Genomic DNA, 13,706 nt, shown 5'->3' with positions numbered 1-13,706 from the left:
AGTGATATACTCAACGTTTTTCATACTCTTGGCTTATTCTCAGGTATAACATCTTTTATCCAAGTTTATTCGTAAGTATTTATCTTTATTTTGTCACTACAGAATTACTTATTGTCAGGTAGAAGCAATTTTAAACTTGGAGTAACTTTTCATTGCGTTTATTAATAAGACAGCCTATGTATACACCTAAATTAAAATAATTAACAGATGAGGGTAGTTTGAGAAAACAATTTGCGTATAGCAATTTTACAAATTTAACGTACATAGAGAATTGTTTTATGTATTTAGAAATGCATTTCTTTAGTATTTTCTTCCCGAAATTTCCTATATTATTATTTATATATTATTACCTGATACCTACCTAATAAATTTTCACACAAATTTTCAGTTAGTATCTTTTATTTTACAATTATATTGTTTCCTTTCACTCCGGCACAGCACCGATAGTGTTGTCTGTTAAATAATAATGGTTTTCACTGAATAGATTTAGTTGTCTTCTTTGCGATAACCTTCCAACAGGATTGTTCCTATATCAATTGGACGTAATTCCAGAAAAACGTTCCAAACTACAATCATGTCGAAATTGAGTTAAGAACACAAAACTACTCAGTTGATTCATATTAAGGAATTGACAAAAAATCGAAGCCCTACTGTTACTCTTTAAATGACATCATGACTTAATAGCCCAACCCACATGTATGGGATACACTAATATTAATTAAACTTCAAACACGAATTCCTTAAAATGTGATGTTTGTGAACGTTTTTCAGGAACTACGTCTAATTAAGCTCTTTTCAGGCTACGCTATACTATTGTGATATATAATATAGCAAATAAGGACCTGATGCTATATATAGCATGGCGTTCACATTACGCGATATAATCTCAAGCATTTATAGTATATGGCAAGCTAAGTTGACCGCGATCTTTGAAGAGTGTGCACACGATCGACACAATGAAGTTAAGGCGACACTACATGCCAGCGACCTTGTGCGATATGAGTTCACGGCTGCCGGCCCGCCATCTATGTAACAAAGCCAATATTTTCAAAATTCTTGTGTGGAAAACAGTTTATATGCTTACAATCCTCGTTATTCACCACTAATCTGAATAAATGAACCTACACAAAGAAGTACAAGCTATAAGAATAACTTTTCTGAGAGAAGTACCAAAAAATGCGTCACGCCATGCCAAAAAACTTGTTTAACTTCAAAAAAAAGTGGTAGTTCAAAAAGGCTCGGCATTGTTAACTATAACCAACAGCAACCATTAGCAACCTACAAATAAGACTTAAGGATATGTGTAACAGGATTAAGTAGTGTTCATAGCTCGAAATGCTATACTTTCACCACAAAACTTGTCTAAAACACCATGTTTGCGTGTTTTCTGCTTACTCTTCGCCTTAATACTGGATAATTGAAAGCTCGTCGAACGATGATGACAATGCGGAATTTGGCACTATCTTGTCATTAATGCTATGAAAGAAGAAAAATGCCAGAGCATGGATATAAAGTTCAGAGGAGAACGTAGTGGTTTGAAACTTTTAGATGATGGAAGAAGGAGGAAGAGGGCTGCTCACGATATAGCACAGCATGAACTCAACACAGACTCAATGTTATTACGTATATAGCTAACCAGTGGGAGGCTCCTTAGCACAGGATGCCGGCTAGGTTATGGGTACTACAACGGCGCCTATTTCTGCCGTGAAGCAGTAATGTGTAAACATTACTGTGTTTCGGTCTGAAGGGCGCCGTAGTTGGTGAAATTACTGGGCAAATGAGACTTAATATCTTATGTCTCAAGGTGACGAGCGCAATTGTTGTGCCGCTCAGAATTTTTGGGTTTTTCAAGAATCCTGAGCTGCACTACATTGTAATTGGCAGGGCGTATCAATTTCCATCAGCTGAACGTCAAGCTCGTCTCGTCCCTTTTTCCGTAACAAAAATAATATATCGTACAGTGAAATGTAAACGTGTCCATAATAAGGTATGGTGCGCGGTATTGTTGTGCTATGAACTATATGCTATTATAATATAGCGTAGTCTGAAAAGAGCCTTATAGGTTTTTATAACGAATTGGCCGAAAATATATATCAAACATATTGGTTATATCAAAAAGTGTTGCGTCCTTAAGAAGTGGAAGTCTCATATTCTTTCAGTGTTTTTATTAAAATTGTTTTAAAAACCTTTTTTCACTTTAATCACATTCTATCCTTTGCAATTATACTTTTGTTATTTCCACCACAATTTACCTAATGTTAACTACATTGAGTTAGACCTAGGGTTACCATCCGTTCCGATTAATCCGGACATGTCCGGACTTTTAGGCCCAGTATCCACCAAAGCGGATAGGAGACGAGAGGAGATAAGCCGCGAAGATGTCAGGCTAGTTCCATCAGAGCGGAGAGGAGATGTAAGCTGTGTTAATAGAACGCTTACGACGCACGGGGACAAGGTGCCGGGAAAAGGGCCGGCCGCTCACCTAGACGCATCTCCGCTCCGACGCGCCGCTTAATCGCTCGACGCGGCCCAAAATTTTATAGACAAATGAGACATCTCTCCTCTCCGCTTGATTCATTTTCACCGAAACTAAGCGGAGATGAGATGTGGACATAACGAAATCTGATTGGTTATCAAAATACATCTCCTCTCCTCTCCGCTTTGGTGGATACCGGGCCTTAGACTCAAGTCCAGATTTTGTCCGTCTCTCTACCTTGTCCTGATTTTTTTATTTAAATAATTGGAATTTAATAATAAAATTACATACTTACTAATATCATATATGTCTTTAATCTTTACGAGAAGCGAAATCTAAATGAGATCAACTAAATGTCTGGACTTTTATCGAAATGTCAGGCTATTTGTCAGAACTTGTCAAAAATTACTAAATGGTAACCCTGGTTAGACCAGTCCATTATGACACTAACATTTGATATTACTGATTTGCACGTTAATATACTCTTATCGATGATTTAAGTTTATGGAACTATCAAACATCTCTTTCACGGATTGCTACATAGGATTTTGGATCTAAATATAAAAGTTTTTTGTGAAAAACTCTTGATAATTGAATACAATTATGTAAAACATTTCGATGTTCACCTTAAGATTATCGAATGTTATTTAAGTGTACCAAATATATCCGCGATGCATCCCTTAATGCGATGGTGATTCTCTGTAGTTATGTAATAAATAAATTAAAAATTGAATTGTGTCCTTTTATTTGTGGTCCCCCTAGTGAAGCAATATTTGATAAAAATATGTATTAAGCAAGATGCTATTGCAGAATGAAATAAAAAACTCCGGAACGAAGAATGTGGAACTTGATGGAAGGAACGATTTGACGGACGGTTGCTATATTAATCATTTGTCGAAGTTGCACATACAAAGATTACAGCATACTCATAATAATGGAGACTCTAGTGTTATTTGTTTTATATAAGCGATGGTCCACACAATAGCTCCGAACTTGGTTCGGTTTCTCGCATCGGCACTGAGTAAACTCGAGGCGTTCTCTTGCGATGTGTTCAGATACAAAGCTGAATTTAGTAAATAAATGGCCAGAATATACAAGTCTTATATAATTTATTTGTAAAGGCTAGTTGTGTCTTTCATCAGGTTCGGTCCGTTCCTCAACGTTGACCGGAGCAAAATCGTCATCGGCTACTGCTAGGGGGGGTCGTATACTCGGGTCTATCTCCTGGATAGCTTCTATGATGTCTGCAGTCGTCTTGTATGATGCAATGGTTGTCCTTACGAAGTCCCTGTTGAGGATAATTCTTTAGGGCATAAATGTCTGGTCGGACTGTTAAGCGGCAATATTCGCCCATAGTTTTCACAGTATGTGTAGGTACAGTTTACGTATTACTTAATGGACTATTAGGTCGCTACTAGATATGGAACAGCTGGGCTAATTTTATAATAACTGAAGTGGCAGTGGGCAGGGCACATAGTTTGACGGACACATGGCCGTTGGGGCAGTAAAGTCCCCGAATGGCAACCACGTATCGGAAGACGCAGTGTTGGTAGAACACCCACAAGATGGACCGACGATTTGGTCAAGATCGCCGGAATACGTTGGAGGAGGGCAGCGCAGGACCGATCGTCGTGGAAATCTTTGGGGGAGGCCTTTGTACAGCAGTGGACGTCTTCCAGCTGATGATGATTGGCTAATTTTCACTATGACTTTGTTTACTAACTTAAACTAATTATTTATTCGATACTCGAACAAAATGCAACTTATGCAGAACGTACTAATTTCAAATAAACAATGCTGCATATTGAAAATGTGATTTAATTTCTGAGTAAAAAGTGTTAAATCTAATCGAATGATGGAGCCCTGAATAGAACCCACAGCTCCACAAGGAACGACTTTGGAGTTCTATTTAAAGTACTTTTTAAATATGATTTTATAAATTTCAATACAGCCGGTATTGGATTTTTTCATCATGGGTTACTTTATTAATAAAACGACCACGGCAATCGAACAACAGTTTGACTGGTTTTGTTGAAATGTCACATTCGATACATAGACTACATGAACACAGATTACAATACTTTGATGTTCTATTATTCTTACATAATATTAATTGACTCTTAGTAATATGGGTTCAAGCTTACTTTACATGGCTTACCCTTCATGGGCCAGTACATAAACCAAACGTATGGGTCACCAGTATCTTATGTTAAGTGATTACCAACACCCATACTCTATTAAAAGTTGGCAACACCTGTGGTTGTACTCTTCTTAATTTACGTAATTCTAATAATCCATAATAATTTATATGGAAGTTCATTCGAAAGTTTCTTGAAGATTGCTTCACATCAAGATTGTAAAGATTTGGCCTGTCTGGCGGCAGGGAGACGCACAATAATACAACACACATGAACCGAGCTGTTCGCAGAGTTATAAAAGTAATAAAATATTTTAACATAAATAATATTTGTGTCAGACAGACAATACCTAAAATAGAAAGCCTTGATGAAGACCGCCGGCTGGAACTCATGGCCGCAGCGCTCAGGACCGAAGCTCATTATTCCCATGAGGCTGTTCTGTTGAACCGCTGGCGCTCCTGCGTCGAACTAAAACAGTTTTCGACGCGTTTATCATGAACATAGTTTTAATACATTCACTTGCGCAACCAAAGAGGATGTAAATACTATGTAATAAGAGACGGGACTTCCTAAGTAAAAATTGAAATTTAGTGTAGTATAAAACGTGCCCCGATTTTTCATAAGTTTGAAATAGAAGTAATTACAGTATAATCTACTACAGCTAGGCTGTACCTGGCGCTACCGCAAAAACAGTGGCAGCCTAGGGAAACTATCTAACCAAAAAGCAATTCACTCGATTGTATTAAACGTGCAGTCATTGAATGAGAGATGACGGCTATAATCTTGTTAAAACGGATGTAGCCAAAATCCATTACGTTTTAAGCAACTCTTCGCTTTCAAATTTAGCCGGATTGTACTTCGTTGCCAATCGCCATAATTACTACTACTTATGTCAAATCACTTCACATTTCAGACTAAACTGAATTTAAATTTTTACTTAGGCAGTCCCGCCCCTTATTAGTATTGACATGCTCTTTGGTGGCAGCAGGATGTTTGCTTTACTCAGAGATCGGATGTCAATACACTCACACATTTATCTGTTAAATATACAGTTGGCACACTATAATTCCTGCGTTATGATAGGCCTAAATTCACAACCAAGAGAAGGCAGTACCACATACATTTATTAACATCAAGTTCGACCTTAATACCACTACGCTAATCTTATATTGAAATGAAATTACGACAATCACGGAAGTTTTTTTAAATTGCTCAACAATTACAGATACAATCTTAAAATAATACCTACGAATTATGTGACCATAGATTACCTCCTACTGTCAAAACACGTTGTGTTCTATAACCATAAAGGAATATGAATGAACCTATCGATAACGTATGTGGTGAAAATTAGGAATAGTATAATCGCGGTTGTTAAAGTACATTTAAAAAGTATATATACTTAATATCTTTAATTTTGAGAGAATGCGAAGTAATATGTTGCAGATAACCGCCAACAATAATGAAAAGGAATAAGCACCTAATCATAAAAAAATTTAAATAAATTGCTTTAATAATGCTCCAGATCCCAATTTACAAATAGTGCGATTAGTCTACTTTTGCAGCAAATTTTAATATCAGCTGCATTGGCCCTTACTATATCTACTTAAGAACCTACCTAGCGGTAAGTTACGATACGTTTGTAACTATATAACATAATTGTAGGTGGGATGTGCTTGTATCGCACGCGCAACGTGTCGAGAGGCTGCGGCGGGAGGACACCGATTCCAAAAATAATTATAATTGTTACTAGAATTAGAATAATTAGTACGACTAATTAGATTGTATTGTACACGCAATTTGTTTTTACTCTTTAGTGCATTATTATATCTATTGTTTTGAAATAGTTTTTTTGAAGTCGGTCGTTCTTTTTGTTAATTACCTACTTCAAGTTGTCTGATTTACCAACTTGAAATATTTTCACACTATTTTATTATAATTAAAAAGTTTAATTGAAGTTGATAAACGATAGAACAAACTCTCCGTAATTATTTATTATTTTCTTCGTTTATTATTAGTCGTTTTTTAAATTGAAAATCAATAGTAAAAACATAATAGTTATAATAATAACAAAAATTATTATAAATTGGCTTAAGCCTAAAAATAACGCCTGAGACAGCATTTATATTTATTTCGTAATAGTTTCCTTTGTTGAACTTTCTCACAGCTTTATTTTTCACACATACCTTCCTTGACCAGATATTATAGGGACGAGATTCTTTTATTCATTCTACGGACTACATTCACGAAATATTACCAAGCAGGCATCCCTCGTTCCGTTCCTCAGCGAAGCACAGAAGAAGTCAGGCGTGAATTGGAAACCATTAACCAGCTGGTAGGCGTCCCTGCAGTAGTGTGTCGTGCGGACCTTCAGACGTGCTGTCAGCATATCTGGAGTGTGCTCGCGGAAGTCTGTGTCGGAACTCTGAATACAAGAAGATGGAAATGATTAATACAAAGAAGTTACTTATACAGAAGACTTCCATAGCAATGATATTATCCATTTTGTTAAGTTTAAACTTTAGATAATTTATAGGTACGTCTACGTGACAACAGGCCAGGTTTATTACTTTACTGTGCTTGACAAGCTACGTGTTACACTCGCGATACGTATGTCACTTTGTTATAGTGTGCGTGCGTTGTTGAAAATAGAGGTTAACAGTTCGCCCCTATTTTTTTCAATGTGTTCACGGCTGTGACAATCTATCTAGACGTATAAATAATCTAAGTTTTAAGAACATAGACTTCCACTATACTAGTCAATAGACTAACAAAGCGTATGAGAGCTTTTGGCATTAGCTTCTAACGGCCGTTCCCAATATACTATCTACATATATAGATATATTACTGCCTTCTACTGTCAGTAATTAGCTGTCAATAATCTGAAGCTGTCCCAATATACCCGATAAGCGATTCTTATCGCCTTATATTGGGACACGTGAATTGCAATTTCCATACAAACTTCTATCGCTGGTAAGCTATACGTCGTCCCATTAACAGACAGCGTGTACGGATTAGGTGAGTTACCGTCGATATTTTATTGGGACAGAAAAGTCAGCGATACTTACGATTTTTATCTAAAGTAAGAGATAAATCAAAATTGGTCACACATTATCGAGCAGGTCGTCTATACGCTAGTATCTTCTAAGTCTATGACAGAAGAAAGAAAGAAACGGCGCTAAAACGATTATATAGACAGGTTTAATTGACATTGTATAATGAATATTAAAGTTAGTAAATAATTTGATCATAATTATATCTTAGAAAGTGAAAGGAGAAGAGTGGGGAGATATCTATAAAATGAGATACCTCCTCACTGATGTTGGCATGCGTTTACATATTCACACATTTGTAAATATGTGTAAATGAAGTGATCTTCCCTCCATCCAGCCTAGCGAGCAGGTGGTCCGAGGTTCGAGCCTCCTTCCGAGACGCCCCGCGCCTGTGAGCTTCGCTGTAAAAGTCTTTAGGGCACAGAGGAGGTTTTTAGTCGGTAGGGGGTAATTACACCCGAGCCGAACATATTGGCCCCGTTTCGGGGTCTTCAATACGTAAATGTATTTTCTTCCTCTCCAAAAAAAAAAACTGATGTTGGCACGTCCGCTTCAACCGTTGTCGAGTTAGGATGTTACTCTGTCCAATTTTTGTTCGAATATTGTTTAGTGGTTGTGACATTATTCTTAAAGGTATATTGCTTTAAGTTTTGTAACATTTTTCTATTTCCTTTTACAGGAAAAATCCTTTTTGGTCTTATTTCCTAGAATATAAATAAGTAGTGTTTACCCTTGTGGCACCCCAGCCCGTGACAACTACGAAGCTCTGCGCAAATGGCTCTTTGACTCCGCTATAGATTTTGATCAGATTCACGTACTTGCTGAACTCTGTAGAGAAATTACAAAAACTATAATTTTGACGTTGGCTAAGTAAACTTAACTGAACCTTGTTGATTTTAAGCCCATCAAGAATAAGTATTGCCCACAGAACAATGTTTGTATATTTACGTAATTCAAGAACCAATTTATGGGAAAACAATCTCTCAGTTGTGTTGGTAGCTCGTGGGCATTTTTAAATAGGGCGCGAACTTAAGGCCCGAAAAATGCCTGTAAGTGTCGTCCCATGTGGCTTACATGTTAGTTCTCTTTGATAAAAATATAGATAAGAACACTTCAGACTATAAGACATACAGACTATAAGATACAGACTTAAGAGATTTTTGACATATATAGTATAAAAACTATAAGACATTCAGACTATAAGATACAGACTTAAGACATTTTTGACATATATAGTATAAAAACTGCGTCACTGTGCTTGCAAAGCGTAAAAATTCTCTCTCATAATTTCTTTCCTTAAAGAAGTTTAACTATTTTCGCGCCGCTTTTAAAAACTCTTCTACGCACGGGTTATATGCGTCACGTATGGCTTATAATAATGCTTTTAGGGAGATGCTAGGACTTTCAAGCAGTCTCATTGCTTCTGGAATGTTCGCTGAATGCTTGTGTAGACGGATTCCATGATGTTATGAGCAAAAAACGGTCAGGAGTAGCATCTTTAAGATCATCCAACGTTAGTTGACTGAATACACTAAGCTGGGATAGCTTATACTAATATTGTAAATGTAAAGAAGCAAATAATCATCTATTTGGAGATGGAATAAGAGATCAAAGTCCAAGCGGAGGAAGTCGCGGATAAAATCCAGTAGCTATATAAATATTAAATATCATTAATATTTTTTAAATAAGAATCGTTTCTACTGAATATAATATGGAGTTTTTCTTGAGACTTTCTTGCCCAATCAAATACTTACCTAGATTTGAAGCCAGCTTAAGTAAAGCAACATCAGCATGCGGTACCGGTTCCTCTTCAAACTTGGGGTGCCGCACTGCACCAGCCACGTCCATGAGGACTCCCCCTTCATGAGGTTTCTCGCTGCCCACGCGTACTTTTACAAACTTGCTCAGGGTCTTCATTGGAGACACGTGGAGAACACTAAAATGGGCGTTAATACAAATATTTTTGTATTTCGTTATAAAGAAAATACGAATAGCTATGGGATCACTGTCTTTACCGTCTGTCAGTTAATGCAACAAGTTGAAATTGTGCCTGAGATATCCCTGAGGGTCGCGGCAGATATTAATGTCAGTTTCTTACACCTAAGCTTCATAAAGCTTAAAACGGAATAAAATCTTTTAAAATAAAGCCTTTTAGTCAAACAGACCGAAGCCCATGTCATCATCTGACTCTTCGGGTTCTTCTTCTTTCTTATCTTCCCTGGCAGCTTCAGCAACAGAGGCAGCAGATGGTGCTGCTCCCACTCCTGATCCCACGTTTGTGATCAAATCACGTACGTTCACTCCTTCTAGTGCCTTAGCAAATAAGCCAGGCTTGTAGGGCTCTACATAAACACATAATCGATAGTCGACTGGATAGACAGACCGCATATTCTATAAATCTGACCATGATGTAGTTAATCTTTCAAGGTAATTTTCACCAGCTTCAATAGTGGATCAATTTATTCACCATCGTAATAAAAAATATCGATAGCAATAGGTAGAAACCCGATTTGTTAAAAATGCGCAGAAACGAAAAAAATCTTAAAGCTTAACGACCTTTATTATAGGCTTTTGTAACCTTAGCCCCAACTTTATTTGAAATATTACTGGATAAATGAGACTTGACATCTTATGTCTCAAGGTGATGAGTGCAGTTGTAGTGCCGCTCAGAAGTTTTGGGTATTTCAAAAACCCTGTGCGGCACTGCATTGTAATGGGCAGGCCCTTTCAATTACCATTAGCTGAACGTCCTGCTCGTTTTGACACTTATTTTCATAAAAAAAAATAAAAGAAGGAGGTCTAACCTACATAAAGAACTTTTTTGCCCATAACCGTAACAGGGGTTTTTCTTGTAATCGAAACTATTAGTAATCGAAATTAAACAACAAAATAACTTTCAGTTGTTTGGCAGTTTGAGACAGATCGCACACCGTCAGGTTTAGATAGTCAACTAATTCGTTTTTTTATTTTCCGCTAGTTGTTATATAGAATCACTTACTAATTCAAGCAATGCGCGGCTGTTACAACCCAGTTAACATCTACTATTGCGCCTGCGCACCACAGCCGTCCGTTGATTATAATGGCCGCCATGTATGGATAGTTCAGAGTGCTGGAGGAGTTACCGCCCAGGATCCTCAGGTTGTCCTTGCTGAAGTAGACGGAGTAGTCATTCCGGATTCTGAGATCATTCTTGTTGTCTCTGTCGCTGTTCTTTCTTCTGTATTCTTGTGATACCTCCCGATTAGGGTCGTAGAGGTTTAATTTGAAATTAACTGTAATAAGTAAATCGTTTGCATCACTAATATTATAAAGCTGAAGACATTTTTGTTTGATCGCACTAGCTAATGTAATCCACCAGATCCGGAACCAACTTACTATCCGGTAATTACTTATAAATATGCAGTAATATTTCGTATATGAGGCATAAAAGGCATTTATTTTCTGAAACTTGATTCCTTTAGAATTCTTTTTGATGTCATTTCTAATATTCTAGATACTACTACCGCTTCGGAAACAAATGGCGCTCTGAGAGAGAAGAAGTGGCGCAAGAAACTCTCCCAGCATTCTTTTTTTGCGCTCATTTTAATAAAATATACAATATTGTAGGATTTACGACAGAGGGTTTTTGTAATAAAATATTTAAATTTATTTATAGATAATGCCTTAACAGTGGCTGGGACTTTATTATAAAAGTGTATACATTTACTCTTAAAGTTATTATACAGTATCTTATGAAGCCTACTAGATTTAGTTAAAAGCAATCACTTATTTATAGTGTTATAATAATGAAAATCACCATTAAGAGCAAAAAGCTATGTAACTGCCTTAGCAGAATAACATTGGACTCGATTATTATCTAAATCAGTCATCTCCGACAGGCTGGATTCTTTGTTTTTGCGAAGAGATGTGGGCTCTCTCTGAAACTTCCTCCGAATAAATTACTGGTAGTGATCAGAGGAGTTATTTGGGGTATGACCATCACGTTAAAATGTGTGGTTTACCTACCCGCATTATATTGATGTCTAATATTAATTGCAATAATATTTTTGCCTTGCACAGGAAAACTGGATCACAGGATTACTCGCTGGTCTAATCTTCGGATTGCCTGAAAATTTTGGAATCCATAGGCAACATACGCACATTGATTTTATATTTAACCTTTAGATTTATAATTCTTTAAGAGCCTTTTCAGCCTAGAAAATTGGCCATGACCTATTTAAGTCCTTCCCTATTTATAAGCAATAATAAAGTAAAAAAAACCAGCGGGTGAAACCACAACGGCGCCTATTTCTGCCGTGAAGCAGTAATGTGTAAACATTACTGTGTTTCGGTCTGAAGGGCGCCGTAGCTAGTGAAATAACTAGGCGAATGAGACTTAACATCTTATGTCTCAAGGTGACGAGCGCAGTTGTAGTGCCGCTCAGAATTTTTGGGTTTTACAAGAATCCTGAGCGGCGCTGCATTGTTATGGGTATCAATTACCACCAGCTGAACGTCCTGTGTGTCACGTCCCTTATTTTCATAAAAAAAACTTAATACAACTATATGTAGTAAAGTTGTAGATACTAATTATTACTTACATTCTGCCGGTTTCACGTTTATAATATTTTCATTATGAGCATTCGCATAAACAATTATTATTGCAAACACAAACTGAGCTAGAATATAAAGCATTATTCGAGAATTGACTGTAACACATAAAATGTTATCATTTCAACATCGAAATAAAATTTCATGTTTACGATGTGTCGAAATGTTTAAAAACTTTTTTATTTCAACCAATTCGAGGTTGTAACTGAACCAAAATACTTATCAATTTTATGGAATATTTGTGGTTTACTTTGAAAACCAATCGCTTTGCAAGAAAACTCCCTTTAGTGCCCCACCAAGTATCGAAACTTGAAGTATTTGCCGGTACCTATAGTTGTCGTCTGCAAAGGCATAAAAAATTGGCTTTGAAGAATCCGCGTGTTATCAAGAGTAGGGCACCTGTTGTACCTAGGACAGTTTTTTAGATATCTATTAATTATTTTTTTATTTGACAAACTGTTCTCAAGCGATTTTTGCTTCTTTTGAAAGGTTTATTTGAGTATTCACCACCAAAATAGTCAAGTTTTAATAATTACAACGAAAGAAGGTATTTATGGCCAACGTACAACATACCCTATGTACCCAGGCCAGACGTATTCTTAACTAACACCATTTTATTCGTTGAAATAACATATTTATCAAAAAATAACTCATAAATTGTGAACAAAATCAAAGTCATATTGATATTTTCTTTTTTGTAATGAGACAATTCTCTTATATTTTATTAGGAATATTTTATTACGTGAATGTAAAGTAATTTAAAAAAATATTGTCCTGGCCTAAGTTCAACATCTAAAGTACCTTGGCCACTGACCAAAACTTAAGTGTTTACCAAACCCTAACTTTCTTGCAACACCGGATTAATTATTGGTAGGTACGTTGCCGGCCAAAATATGTGTTCGTGTACGCTTTTTTGAATTCTTGCATGTTATATCGTACGTACCGGAAAATCTGCGCAAGGAAGCTCATTCCATAGTACCTCAGCATAGTACATACGTGTTTATGAGTTTATATAAATGTAAGCCTTTACTGTTTCAAGACGAATCCGTTAAAGGACGTTCGATACAGATAAATTTATATGAGAAATATATATTTTACGAAAAGCTATTTGAAATTTATTGAGTGACGATTGTTCCAAACGGGATTCAATAAGTTATTTGCTGGTGATCCTTCTATATATGTATATATCTATGATAAAAAAAAATCTGAATCATTCGGCATGGCTTCAGCGTAGTTGCCAAATCAGTATAGATTTAATCATTTGTCAAGAAACTCCAAAGAGTAACATTCCACCCTTTTAAATTAACACTTACAGCTTTTAAATAAAACACTTTTAAAGGATTAAAACGCGTGTAATTGTAACGGTTTTACATTAGATGTTTGCGTAAAAGTTACATTTTTATTTTAGTTAACCCGACGTTTCAAGACCTTTCCAGATCTCGTTTTCAG

At 36.4% G+C, this 13,706-nt stretch overlaps 1 protein-coding gene across 1 annotated transcript; it reads right to left on the bottom strand.

Moving 5' to 3' along the window:
• Positions 1–3,568: 3,568 nt before the first annotated feature.
• Positions 3,569–12,446, bottom strand: LOC126969937 (uncharacterized). Its single transcript, XM_050815575.1, has 7 exons — positions 12,248–12,446; positions 10,666–10,939; positions 9,422–9,603; positions 8,398–8,495; positions 6,872–7,039; positions 4,964–5,082; positions 3,569–3,764 (listed from the first exon to the last, which is right to left on the bottom strand). The coding sequence occupies exons 1-7, from the start codon at positions 12,339–12,341 to the stop codon at positions 3,599–3,601; spliced, it is 1,101 nt and encodes a 366-aa protein (XP_050671532.1). The 5' UTR covers positions 12,342–12,446; the 3' UTR covers positions 3,569–3,598.
• Positions 12,447–13,706: the final 1,260 nt, after the last annotated feature.

The sequence above is a fragment of the Leptidea sinapis genome, chromosome 19, assembly GCF_905404315.1.
Source record: "Leptidea sinapis chromosome 19, ilLepSina1.1, whole genome shotgun sequence".
Taxonomy (NCBI): domain Eukaryota; kingdom Metazoa; phylum Arthropoda; class Insecta; order Lepidoptera; family Pieridae; genus Leptidea; species Leptidea sinapis.
The sequence above is the reverse complement of the archived record's forward strand: the minus strand, read 5'-3'. Positions and strand labels throughout refer to the sequence as shown.

Bases quoted from the DNA above. Each gene is read 5' to 3' on its own strand.
- LOC126969937 (XM_050815575.1), bottom strand. From the start codon at position 12,341: ATGCTTTATATTCTAGCTCAGTTTGTGTTTGCAATAATAATTGTTTAT. The intron at 10,940-12,247 runs GTAAGTAATAAT...TACTTATTACAG, and splicing joins AAACGTGAAACCGGCAGAAT to TTAATTTCAAATTAAACCTC. The intron at 7,040-8,397 runs GTAAACACTACT...TCTTGTATTCAG, and splicing joins CGGGCTGGGGTGCCACAAGG to AGTTCCGACACAGACTTCCG.